The sequence below is a fragment of the Cricetulus griseus genome, chromosome 3 (genome assembly GCF_003668045.3).
Source record: "Cricetulus griseus strain 17A/GY chromosome 3, alternate assembly CriGri-PICRH-1.0, whole genome shotgun sequence".
Lineage (NCBI taxonomy): Eukaryota > Metazoa > Chordata > Mammalia > Rodentia > Cricetidae > Cricetulus > Cricetulus griseus.
In genome coordinates this window covers 22,264,664-22,279,001 of record NC_048596.1, presented here as the reverse complement: position 1 = coordinate 22,279,001, position 14,338 = coordinate 22,264,664, and the positions used below count along the sequence as shown (strand labels likewise).

At 39.4% G+C, this 14,338-nt stretch overlaps 1 protein-coding gene across 2 annotated transcripts in view; it reads right to left on the bottom strand.

Moving 5' to 3' along the window:
- Positions 1-13,562, bottom strand: part of LOC100773851 (cytochrome P450 2C26) — a 29,087-nt gene extending 15,525 nt beyond the window's left edge. For both annotated transcript variants that reach the window (XM_027407416.2, XM_035441859.1), the window contains exons 1-3: positions 13,395-13,562; positions 11,455-11,617; positions 11,130-11,279 (exon numbers count right to left, since the gene is read on the bottom strand). In XM_027407416.2, coding sequence (XP_027263217.1) covers positions 11,130-11,279; positions 11,455-11,617; positions 13,395-13,562 — 481 coding nt within the window. The remainder of the gene's footprint in view (positions 1-11,129; positions 11,280-11,454; positions 11,618-13,394) is intronic.
- Positions 13,563-14,338: the final 776 nt, after the last annotated feature.

Below are 14,338 nucleotides of genomic sequence, written 5' to 3'. Positions count from 1 at the left end.
ACAATGAGTAACCAAAGCAAGTGTTGATCCAAGGAAGGAGGAAACGGCAACCATGCAGGTGAGTTCTCATATTAGAAGGAAAATCATGGGGAAAATTCCTCCTACTTATATGAGAGTAATATGTAAGCTTAAGAACAGCCACTTTCATGTGGAGTTGTTTGTATTATTAAACAAAATGAAAACTTTTATTTTACAGTTAATTCCAAGAGGGAGAAACAACATTAGGGAAGTGATAGAGGCTTCCCTTTTATCATTTCATCTTTTACAACAATACATTTTGTTTTATAGGAAGTAAACACAATATTTGAAAAGTACACACAAAGTATAATAAAGTCAGAGCTAGAAAGATATCTCTGCATTCAAGGTACTTCCTGATGTTTCACAGAACCCAAATTCAGTTCCAAGCACCCTCCTGGTGACCCATAACTTTCTGTCACCCCAACTCCATGGGAATATGACACAATTTTTTGACTTCTGTGGCACCAGGTATACAAATGATGCACACATGGATGTTCAGGCAAATATTTATACACATAAAAGAAAAACAGTATTTTTAATTATAACAAAGATTCCTGGGGGTTGATGCAATAGGAAAACTGGCAATGGGGTGGCCCAGAAAGAAGACCGTAGGGAGGCATTTCCAAAGTACATGTTACACTGCTATGCAATGTCTTCATAAGGCACACACTACATACAGTATTAGCAACAATAATGTTTATTTTTAAAAGAAGTAAACAATGATTATGTTCAATGAAAATCTACACAGTATATTTGGGGGAAAGTGTGGTTTTTAGATCATAAACATTTCCCAAAATCACCATTATTAAATTATAAATGCTGACATAATGCTTAAAATCTGTGTGGCACCTTTGTGTTTGGTATTACAAGTCAAAAATATCATAAGGAAATTTCTTTTTAAAACTTATTTTTATTTGTGTGCATGTGCTTGTGTGTGTGTGTGTGTGTGTGTGTGTGTGTGTTTTTGTGTGTGTGTGTGTGTGTGTGTGTATTTGTGTGTGGTGTATATCTGGAGAGGCTAGGACAGCATATCAGATCTCATGGAGCTGCCTTCCATGGGCACTGGGATGCCACTGCTGCTACTCAGAAGGAGCATTCTCTCTCAAGTGATAAACCATCTCTCCAGCTCTTAGGGCAGTTTCTTCTGATGTCCTTTCTATAGTGAATTTGCTTTGATCAAATGATAAATACACTTTACTTTAAAGATGATCCAAAATTTAAATCTGTAGACATCACATAAGGATCACAAGAATTAACACTGTTGTGAATAAATTGCTAAACATATGAGCGACAGGAAACTCCTTAATATTCTTGTGACTATGCCGGGGTTTAAAAACATGACTATATTCTACAGTATCAGGAAGTGTTTTGTTTAAGCCAAAAACAGTGAAGGGAAAATATTGGGACTTTTCTTGTGCGTATACATGGAATTCACAGATTAAATCTGATTCTCAGTCTTTCCTTTTACTTTATTTGTAAGAAAGAACTTAAAGTCATTATAAATCAGTCCACTCCACTAGATGCTGAACAAGCTTTTGACAAAATCCAATACCCTTCACGATAAAGGTCTTGGATGAATCAGTGATAACAGGAACATACCTAAACATAATAAAAGCAACATACAACAAACCAAAAGCCAACATCAAACTAAATGGAGAGAAACTCAATGAGATTCCTCTTAAATCAGGAATCATACAAGGCTGTTCAGTCTCTCCATACCTCTTCAGTATTATACTTGATGTTCTATGTAGAGCAATAAAACACCAAAAGAAGATCAAGGTGTTACAAATTGGAAAAAAGAAGTCAAATTTCACTATTTGTAGATGATATGATAGTTTACATAAGTGAGCAAAAAAACTCTACCAGGGAACTTCTACATCTGATAAACCCCTTAAGTAAAGTGGCAGGATACAAGATTAACTAAAAAAAAATCAGTAGCCCCACTATATACAGATAATAAATGCACTGAGAAAGAAATCAGAGAAACATCACCATTTAAAATAGCCACAAAGAACATAAAATAACATGGGATAATGCACCCAAACAAGTGAAAGACCTGTATAACAAGAATTTTGAGTATTTGAAGAAAGAAATTAAAGAAGATACCAGAAAATGGAAAGATCTCCCATGCTCTTGGATAGGCAGGATCAACAAAGTAAAAATCGCAATCTTGTCAAAAGCAATCTACAGATTCATTGCAATCCCCATCAAAATCCCAACACATTTCTTCACTGACCTCGAAAGAACAATTCTCAACTATATATGGAGAAAGAAAAGACCCAGGATAGCCAAAACAACCCTGTACAATAGAGGAACTTCTGGAGGCATCACCACCCCTGACTTCAAGCTCTATTATAGAGCTATAGTCCTGAAAACAGCTTGTTATTGGCACAAAAATAGACAGGTAGACCAATGGAATCAATTGAATACCCTGATACAGACCCACACACCTATAATACCTGATTTTTGACAAAGAAGAGATAAAATTATACAATACAAATGAAAGCATCTTTAACAAATGGTGCTGGCATAACTGGATGCTGGCATGTAGTAGACTCTAGATAGATCGTCATCTATCACCATGCTCAAAACTTAAGTCCAAATGGAAGAAAGACCTCAACATAAATACAGCCATACTGAACCTCTTAGAAGAGAAAGTGGGAAGTATCCTTGAATGAATTTTTACAGGAGACAGCTTCGTGAATATCACACCTATAGCACAGACACTGAGATCAACAATTAATAAATGGGACCCCCTGAAACTGAGAAGCTTCTGTAAGGCAAAGGGCACAGTCAACAAGACAAAACATCAGCCCACAGATTGGAAGAGATATTCACCAACCCCATATCTGACTTAGGGCTGATCTCCAAAATTTACAACGAACACAAGAAGCTAGTTTCCCAAACACCTAGTAATCCAAAAGTGAGGTCCAGAACTAAATAGACAATTCTCAAAAGAGGAATCTAAAATGTATGAAAGACACATAAGAAAGTGATCAACATCCTTAGTCATCAGGGAAATGCAAATCAAAACAACTCTGAGATATCATCTTACTCCAGTCAGAATGGCTAAAACCAAAAACACCAATGATAAGTTATACTGAAAAAGATGGAGAGAAAGGGGATCACTCCTCCACTGGTGGTGGGAGTTCAAGCTTGTACAGCCACTTTTCAAATCAGTATGGAGATTCCTCAGGAAAATGAGAATCAGTCTACCTCAAGATCTAGCAATTCCATTCTTAGACATGTACCAAAGTTTGCACACTAATACGGCAAGGACATCTGTTCAACTATGTTCATAGCAGCATTCTTTGTAATAGCCAGAACCTGGAAGCAACCTAGATGCCCCTCACCTAAAGAATGGATAAAGAAAATGTGGTAAATTTAAACAATTGAGTACTACTTAGCAGAAAACAAAACTGGAATCATAAAATTTGAGTGAGGTAACCCAGTCACAAAAAACATGGTTATGTTTTTCACTCATATGTGTATATTAGACATAGAGTAAAAGATTACCAGCCTTCAATCCACACCCCCGGGGGAGCTAGAAAACAAGTAGGACCCTAAGAGATACATACATGGTCCATTTGAAAATGGTAAAGGGATAATATCTCCTGAGCAAATTGGGAGTATGTGGAGAGGGGAGAGGGAGTTAGTAGATAGAGAAGGGGTGAAGAAGAAGGGGAAAGAGGACATGAGGGAGCAGGAAGATTGAGTCAGGGCAGAATAGAGGAGAGAAAGTAAAGAGACACTTTAATAGAGGGAGCCATTATAGATGTAAAGAGAAATCTGGCAATAGGGAAATGTCCGGAATCTACAAGAATGTCCCCAACTAACAATCTAAGCAGTAGTGGAGAGGCTACTTTAAATGCCCTCCTCCTATAGTGACTTTCATGACTACCTTCAATGCCATCATAGAGCTTTCATCTAGCACCTGATGGAAGCAGAAGCAGACACCCACAGCTCATCACTGAGTCAAACTCCTGGAATCCAGTTGCAGAGAGGGAGGAGTTATGAGCACAAGGGTCAAGACCAGGCTGAAGAAACCCACAGATAGAGCTTACATGAACAAGGGGGTGTAGGGGACAGTAAGCCATGCCTGTTAGAGGCTGGCTACAGGTGTGCCTGACCATGCCTGTCAGTGCATGGTCAAGGTGAGGTCAGGATGACATGTGATAAGTTCTTAAAGGTTGGCAAAGCATATGGAAGCCCTCTCTCTGCTCTAGCTGCCTCACTGCCCCTGGCACACTCTGGCTTGCATTCGGCTGGTGTTTATCTGAATAAAGATATCTTAACCATAGGGACTACAGATCGGCTCTCATAAGTGGCACCCAACATGGGGTATGAACCCACCTGCAGCCCGGGAACTTCCAGTGTAAACAGTGAGTTACTGCCTCACCGGCCACCTGATGTACTTAGTCCCCACCATTCATCGGGTCGGGGGACTTTTAAATTGCCCACAGGCTTTTACTTAAATTTCCCTGTGGTTCTTACTGCTCCAGGTAGCAATACCACAGCCAATTCCAGCTGCATGCTCATTTACTGTTAGCAACATGCACACGCCAGTGGCCCTGAGCTGCGACCAACACAGGTTTGTCTTCCTATGTGGGGCGCTACATTTTCTGTGGCTGGCAGCTGATGGCAGAAAAACTGCACATCCTCCGCTGAGACCTGCAAACTGCTGTGTTCCCTTTCCCATGCTAACATTCCCAGTTCCAGGACCCAAAGCTGCACTAAACTCTGCTGCCGGCCATGCCGGTTTAGCCGCGAGCCCTTGCTCAGCCCCATCTGCCAAGCTTGGTCTCCACCAGGTACGGTTAGAAGGTTTTCCCATACCTAGTAAATACACCCCCAATCCATTCTTAAGATGCTCTGTAGGCTTTTAGGAATTTTCAGGTCCAACTCAAAACAACCACTACCGAAAACCTGTGCCACATGTGCCACCTGCTGGCCAAATCTGGTTATCGCATCTGGAGTAGAAGCTGACTGGTAAATATGGCTGAATATTTATCATTGGCCTCACTTGGTAACATTTTCATTTCTTATGTAAATTCAATGTTTGAGGAAAAGGTTGATCTGCCAATAATTGGCCTATATGCCTTACTAGCTGTTAGTGTGCGAATGCACACATTATCACTAGCCAGAGGCCTCAGAAACAGGGATAAAGTTAATTTCACCACCTGCCTACAGGACATGCAAGCTTTATGTAATAAGGTTTTGGAGACCAGACTGACCCATGATACATTTATACAACATCTACAACAGAAGCTAGATGATAGGCTTTACTCTATGTCTTATATGATACAGGTAGAACAGTCAGAGGACCGTGATGAACTAAAGAAAATATGTAGCCGACTGGAAACTCAGATAGGCTCTCTGTCTTGTAATCTGGATACCAAGAGTCAGGATACTCAGGATAGGTTTAAACAATTGGATAATGCCATTAAATCGATGGCTGAAAAATATGAGAGGGTAGATAATAGAGTTGAATCTAGGTTCAATGTTTGCAAGATGATTTAAAGAACAGAGCTGACAAATTAGGGAGGTCCATTGCCTCAGTCGATTGCGGAGGCAAATCACGACCTTGAGTCTACATTTCAATTCCTGGAGGGCAGTTTCCTTACCACCCAGAAGGTAGCTAGAGACAAATGTATTAAACACCTAGAAAATCATATAGAAGAGCAGTCACAGCAATTCATGGATTCAATATCATGCCTAGAATCTTTTATGATTAAGGAGATTGAAACTGTTCATGAGGATATCGTTACTAGGCTCAAGAATCATTGGAATGACGAGGAGACAGAATCATTCCAATCTTAGGCTACTCCACACAGGAGAAGAAAAACATTGGATACTATTAAAGTTGATCAAGATTCGAGTTAAAAAAGACAAACCTCTTGGCAAGGATTAGTGACAGGTATTTTACTGAGGTATATCTCATAAACTAAATAGAAACCTCCCAAAGAAAAGGGAAGTGGGGCGCTACATTTTCTGTGGCTGGCAGCTGATGGCAGAAAAACTGCACATCCTCCGCTGAGACCTGCAAAATCTTCACAGGAAAACTCACCTCCAGAAGTACAAGAACACTACATGGGTAGATGCTTAAGAAGAGAAGGTAGCTATAACCATCAAATAAAAGGAACATGCCATGCGGTAAACTTTACAGCTGTCTCTCAAAGAACTCTATTTCTCTGTATTTTTCTATTTCCTATTCAAGTAAATCAGTGCTAGATTTAGAGTTGAATTTGGCTTTCATCCCCTAAAATCCAAGCACATTGTTAAACTAAACTTTAGAGTTTCTGTATTGTATCAAGAAGCCAGTTGATATAATACAGAATGAGAGAAGAACTTGGGGACTGTCTTTGTCTTTCTTGGCTCTTTCCTTCAAGGTGTACACCATCTCCCAATCATTATTTTTCCTTGATTGCTTTTTCCAGCATGCATACATACACAAGCAAACATTTTTCTGATAACACTTATGTTTGAGTCCCACACAGCCAATAAAGACCCACCTGACAGCAATCTCTGGATGCTCTGGAAAAGAAATAGCGACATACCTCCTCAACTACACTGGATGCAACTTACTATGTTTCAACTGACACTCCCACCAGAGCTTCAAGTACTGACTTCAATCAAGTTGAGGATTTCAACCTAGGTCTTCAATCAAGCAAATCCCATCTAACATGGACTGGGTATAATCTGTTAGAGACTTTCACTATACTAACATTTTCCTCCCACAGGACCACACAAGGCTACCATCATCCCATTTCAGCAGGAAGTAACTTGAAAGATGCTACACACCCATCCCCCATTATTGCATTATTGTCTATTAGGGCAGTGTAAATCTAGTTAAGAATAACTTTCCTATTGTTTAGGGTTGGGATTGGAAGGAGGTGTTCATGTTTGGACACCTCTTTCAGATGACTTTAGGGTTTAGCGGAAATAGACATAGGATGTGCAATAGCATATTATTGTATCTTCTTGTATTTCACCTTTATGATTGCTAATTTTGGATACTTTACACTGTTAAGTTTTAATCCTCTTTTAGACTAAAAGGGGAATTGTAGGGGACAGTAAGCCACACCTGTTAGAAGCTGGCTACAGGTGTGCCTGACCATGCCTGTCAGGGCGTGGTCAAGGTGAGGTCAGGATGATGTGTGATGGGTTCTTAAGGTGTGGCAAAGCGCATGGAAGCTCTCTCTCTGGCCTATCTGCCCTGCTGCCCCTGACATCCTTTGGCTTGTGTTCAGCTGGTGTTTATCTGAATAAAGATACCTTAACCATCTGATCTGCTCTCTTTATAAGTGGCGACTCATGGACCCCAGACTGACAGCTGGGAAACCAGCATAGGGCCAAACCAGGCCCCATGAATGTGGGTGTGAGTTAAGAGGTCTGGAAGTCTGTGGGGCCTCTGGTTCCATATTTATCCCTAATTTTCGAATGGACTTTAGTGGGATACTGTCTCAACCTAGACAAATGGGAGGGCCTAGGCCCTGCCCCAAATGATGTGACAGATGTTGATGATCCCCCATGGAAGGGCTCACCCTCTCTGGGGAGCAGAAAGGGGATTGAATGGAAGGTCAGTGGGGGGCATGGGAGGATGGGAGTAAGTGGGAACTGGGATTGATATGTAAAATGAGAATGATTCTCAATGAATAAAAAATAATTTTAAAAGATTTTCTGAATTTCTGGCTAGGCAGTGGTGGCACACCCCTTTAATCCCAGCACTAGGGTGGTAGATATGTGAGTTTGAGGCCAGGATGGTATACAGAATAAGTTCCAGGACAGCCAGAACTGCACAATGTGTGTTGTAATGTCTCCTACTTCATCTGCAGTTTTAGAAATTTGAGCCAACTCTTCATTGATTCTCTGCATTTTTGTGAGTTTTTACATTGTTTATTTATTTCAGCCTTGATTTTTCTTTCTTCCTGATTAGTTTTTTTGTTAATGTTTTGTTTTTAAGAAAAGTATAGCCATGTTTGTCAAGGAATTATGTATCTCAGGTTGGCCTTGATCTCACAGATATCTACCTGTCTCTGCCTTCTGAGTACTAGGATTAAGAGCAAGTACAAACACTCAGCCTTCTTCCTATCTATTTTGTATGATATTATTTGTTCATTTTGATGATTTTTAGGTGAATCATTAAGCTATCAATTTTATATTTCTAAAAAGTTTTATATCTGCTAGATCTCATAGTGCTGGAAAGTGCTACATGGGCTACTAGAAGAAAAAAGTAACCATCAATATTACCCAGCTCTAAACTGTGTATGTTACAGTAACAACTTGCCTTGCAAGGTGTATCAACTGGTGCCACAGTAGCATGAGTATCATGGAAGTTACAAACAACATTCATTTTCAGTTTAAGGCCTGTTCCCTGAGGTAAGTCCATACTTGGTACCATTATCAGGACAAGGTACTGTGCTTAGACACATAATATACCTTGGGGGAGAATCTACTAATGTTCCTCTGCCACATGGGCATAGTATAAATCAACTCCAAATAATGCTGTGATGCCTATTGATTAATGCATCTCTCAACCCCCGTCAGAGAAACTCCTAATGTGGCAGATGATTACGAACACAGAGAGCCACAGCTACTCAAGTACAGAGCAAAAAGAAACCAAGCTTAGCCATAGATGGTACAACTATATCTCACTGCTTCTTCCTAAGGCTTAGGGATCATGATGGAAGAGGGGGCAGAAAAAGGCAAAGGTGGTGTGTGACTAGTAGGAAACAGTGTCTAATGAACACAGCAAGATAGCTGCACATGTCAACTTATAGCAGTTGTGACAACATTCCCGAGACCCATGTAAGTTCAAGCCAGACGAATCACAATATGGAGGGAGGAGGTGGGTACAAAGTCCCAACTGTAGTCAGGAAGCTAATGGCACTACTTAGCTCTTTAAAGAAGTTGAGTCAGTTTTCTTTAAGTGTATAGCCCCTGGTAAGTCAAACATAATCCAGAAGAATAGACATGGGAAAATGTATTAACCAAGCCCACATTTGGCAGAGGACTGATCTCTAAAATATATGAAGAACTCAAGAAACTAGAAACCAAAACACCAAAGAATCCAATTTAAAAATCAGGTACAGGTCTAAACATATAATTCTGAACATAAGAAACTCAAATAGCTAAAAGACATTTAAGGAATTGATCAAAATTCTTAGTCATCAGGGAAATACAAATCAAAGCAACTTTGAGATACCATCTTATACATATCAGAATGGCCAAGATAAAAGAAAACCTCTGATGGCAGTGGAGTCAGGAGAACATTCCTCCATTGTGGTAGGTGTGCAAACTTGTACAGACACGTTGGAATTCAGTATGGCAGTTTCTCAGAAAATTGGGATCTACCTCAAGACTCACCAATACCACTCTTGGGTGTATACCCAAAGAATGCACAATCATACCACAATGACATTTGATCAGCTCTGTTCAAAGCAGCATTATTTGTAATAGCCAGAACAACATGATAACAACCTAGATGCCCCTCAACTGAAGAGTGGATAAAGAAAATGTGATACATTTACACAATGGAGTATTTCTCAGTGCTAAAAAAAAAGACAACTCAAAATTTGCAGTCAAGTGGATGGAACTAGAAAACAAATCCTGAGTGAAGTAATCCAGAGCCAAAAAGACAAACATAGCATGTACTCACTCATAAGTGGATATTAGATGTAAAGACAACCAGGCTACAATCTGCAACCCCAAAGAAGCTAGGTAAAAAGTGGGACCCTAAGAAGAACACACATGGAACACCCTAGGACAGGAAATAGGATCTCCTGGGTAGACTGGGGAGGCTGGTATAGGGATGTGGGGAATGGGAACATGAGGGATCAAGAAGACAGCCTTGGGAAGGGGGGAGGGGTAGAGCAATGAAAGAAATATCTTGATAGAGGGAGCCATTATGGGGTTAGGGAGAAACTTGGTGTTAGAGAAATTCTTAGGAATCCACAAGGATGACCCCAGCTAAGACTCCTAGCAATAGTATAGAGGGTGTCTGGATGGGCTTTCCATTTTAACTGCACTAATTGTCATCACAGAAACTATATCCAGTAACTGAGTGAAGCAGATGCAGTGATCCATAGACAACGACTAGGCTGAGTTCCTGGAGTTCAGCTAAAAGGGAGGGAGGAGGGATCATATGAACAAGGCAGGGTCAAGAGCATGATGTGGAAAACCACAGAGACAGCTGACCTGAAATAGTGGGAGCTCATGCACTATGGACTGACAGCTTGGAAATCTGCCTGGGACTAAACTAGACTCTCTCAATGTGGATGACAGTTATGTGGCTTGATCTGTTGGGTGGGGTGGAAGTTGTGCACATATGTGACTATGTACATGCAAATATTCAATAATACTCAAAGACAAATGGCTAACAATTGAAGAATGGGAAAAGAATGAAAAGGGGCACAGGGGGCATCTGGAAAGAAATAGATGGAAAAATGGAGGAACTGTGTAATTCTATTTCAATTAAAACATATTTTTAAACAAGTACAAAATTCTGAAAGCACTAGTAAAAATTTTCTTTAAAAATCAAATATGTCAAGTCCAAGTCAGGTTTGGTTGATGTTAAATAAAAAGACTATACAAAGTACGATAGATAGGAAAGTGGGGGTATATCTCACAAGAGTTGGTGGGAGAGCACGATAAAAACACATTATTTAAAATTCTCAATGTTGCAAATAACTTTTAAGAAAATAACAATACAATTTGATATCACGGTATAGAATACACAGTCATTGACGAAAATTTTGTTACACTCAACTAAGAAAGGAAAACCATAAATAACATCATTGTTACCCAGGACTGTAAACATGGGCCTAGACAAATCCCTGTACTTCTCAGTTAATTTGCTCAAACCACGTGATCCAAGAAATTGTAAACAAATATCCTCTCATTGGACTTTGTCACCATTAACACAATCACTTATTCCATGATAAAATGAACCACAAAGACAAATCACTCCTGTGCTAATGGAAATGCTTAGTCCTGCAGCTCAACAGAAAATTAACATGAAACCTATAATCATTGTTTCTAATTTAAAAACAACAGAAACATTACAAACACACATAACTAATTGAGATGTAGATATATAAACCTGCACTTACCATTGGTTTTCCTCAGTTCCTCCACAAGGCACTGTGCTTCCTCTTGAACACGGTCCTCAATGCTCCTTTTGCCCATGCCCAGATTCCTCAGAGTCATGAGTGTGAAGCGCCTTGTCTCTTTCCATATGCTTCCATTGCTAAAAGCAATGCCTGAAGAAATGGTAAAACACTAGAAATAGATTCTGGGAACAGATGAGAGACCTGAGAGGTGAAACCATAGAGAGGGCCAACCCGTACCTCAGGAAGAAGTCCAGCCCCTCTTTTCAGTCTTCACCTTCACAGTCAACACTATGCAGCACTCATAAGAACATGCACACTTACTTACCAAGGCCTTCACTAATTTTTTCAGCCATTGGGAAGCTTCCTCTTCCAGCAAATTCCTCTCCATGGTCAATCAGAGCTTCCTTCACTGCTTCATACCCATGCAACACCACAGTGGGCTTCATGCCCAGGTACAGGGTGAACACAGGGCCATAGACTTTTGAGAACTGGAAATAGGAAAGAAATATGTAAATACTAGTGAAAAAAGTCACTTTGATCTCAATAGAGTAAACCTTATTCACACTAACATACTCATTGTAGTTTAGTATTTTTATTCAGGAAAAAACTCAGCTTCCAATGGTTCTGAAGCCTATTTATATCACATTATGGTGATTATCAGTTATTGATCACCTACAGTGAACCACGTATCTGCTGAGGACTCAGGTATTTGTTACACAAAGATCACAATGAGTTTTCAAGTTAAAACATTCAGCAAGAAGCTGGCTATTGAAATTCCATGTAGGCCACTTACTTGTATGCTGATTGCCCCACTCTCTCATTGCCTGCCTACTCTACCCACAATCACCCCTTCCATCCTGGGCAACACCTCCCAGTCCCCCAAATTGGGCAGAATGCCCTGTCTGAACAGAGGTCTCTCTACTCTAACCCACAGAAGTCCAGCCCACAAATGTGGAGACCCTCAACTGGAACACAGGACACTCCAGCCAAAAGACCAGGGAAGAAGCAGAAACCAAGAAAAATACACCCATACCACTAAACCCATACTTCTGTATTTATAGATTGAGTGCTATGCATCAGACTTCTGATGCCATATTTACAGATTTAGAAAAACAACAGAGGACTTCATATGGGACAACAAAGAACTCTCAAGGGACTCCTAAGAATTAAAAACACTGTATGTAGGGAGAGACCTGGTACCTGTACCTGTGAATCCCTCTGTTGTGCTTGGTCACAGGGACATGTGAAATAAAGAGCTGAGAGAGAGGGCACATGCTTACTTGGTTCCTGTCGGGTCACAGAGAGCAGCTGTGCTTGATTCTCGGAGACAGAACTTGGGGTTATTGGCTTCTCCTGTAAGTGACCTCTCCCCAAATAAAATTAACCTATATTATCCCAGTCCTGTGAATCTTAATCTGTTCATCCACAAAGGTATAACAATATATGACCTAAAATTCTATTATAGAGCTATAGTGATATAAACAGACTGTTACTAACAAAAAATAGACAAGTAGACCAAAGAAACAGACGAAATGATGCAGAAATAAAGCAACAAAGCCAGGCCCAATTAAATTTGAGATGAAAATTTGTATTCAGCACAAACTATTCTTTTGAGCAGTCTAGGTTTTTGCAGTCTGCTACTACAAACATAGAGAATGGGCACCACAGACACTGCACACAAGCATGTAATATTTCCCGGAAAAACAGTTCCTTCTCTGGCAGCATTCTTAGCCCAGACTTAGGTTTGACAAATATTAAAACTAGATCTAAATATCACAAAATATACTGGAAGCTTGACATCTTTCTTGAATTTCTTGCATTATTCCATGTCCACTCATACTTAATTAAATTAGGCATCAGTTCTTTTAAAGTCCAGAGTCAAATAGACAACCTCAGTAAAAATGGATATCCAAAATTCTATCTGACTTATTCAATATACTATTACTCGCTATTGACCTTCAACCAAAAAAAAATCGGAAAAGCTGTTTTTTAAGATAGGAAATAGTCACAAATTTTGCAATTTTATGGCCATTTTTTCTTTTTTTATAAAATGCAATGAAATAAATATCTTTTTACCTGAAATCTCTCTCTTTACTGAATTCCTGCAAAGGCCATCTGTTTAAGTCATAAAGTACACAATACTTTGAAAGAGCTTTGACTTGATGGTTATTTATACCAACACTGCCTCTGACACTAGATTTTCATTAAAAGAAGCTTTCACTGTGTCTTCTTTCAGCATATTGGAGGAACACAAAGAATACTTACATTGGTCAATGATTGGCTGATATTTTTCACATCTATTTGGAAGAAATTGCCAATAAGTGGGAGAGGAGTGGGACCAGGAGGGAGCTTCCCTCTCTCAGAGCTCTGTCTCCAGAGTGAGAGGAGAACCAGACAGGAGAAAATAAACACCAACACCACAACTGGATCCATGGTGACCCTTCTCACTGACACAGCTATGATCAGACAGCATGGGGCTTTTATACCACTATCTGCTGGATCAACATGTTCCACTTGAAACATTATTGACTAATCAATCAGATAACCTTTAATCTCTCTCACAAGTAGACTTTGTCCTTTTGATAGAGATAAAAATAAGTTCTTTACACTTGTCCTTCTTTATAGGGTACCCATTTGAATTTCTGGTTTAAAGGTACTGATTATTGTCCAAATAGTGCTATAAACAAACATCTTTATAGTGTGCAACTGCTCTTGAGAAGAAATACATTAATTTTGAGATGGAAAAAACTACTCAATATTTATTTTCTCAGGTTAGTGACCACGTAGGAGTTTATGATGTATGAAGAGCTTGTGTATTCTCTGAAATATATTTGTTTTAGTAAAGTCTTACTATATATCTTAGATTAACCTCAAACTGACAATTCTTTTGCTACATTGTACCAATGGCTAGAAATAATTTGTGTACCACCATGGTCATACATATTTTTAAATAATTCTTTGTTATATTAAACATTTGGACTTATTTTGTTCAGCAATGTAAGCCTCATAGCTCTTTATTTCACTCTTTGTCCATTTATAACAACAAGATAAAAATATAGCTATCAGTAACACACCTTGAATCAGAAAATATATATGTCAAACTTTTAGCAAAAAAAGTTCTTTGTTTTTCAGTGTTGTGTAGTTCAATCATGAAAGACATTTTTCTGAAAGTGATGGGACAGAAAGAACTATCAGTGTCTCACAGCTCA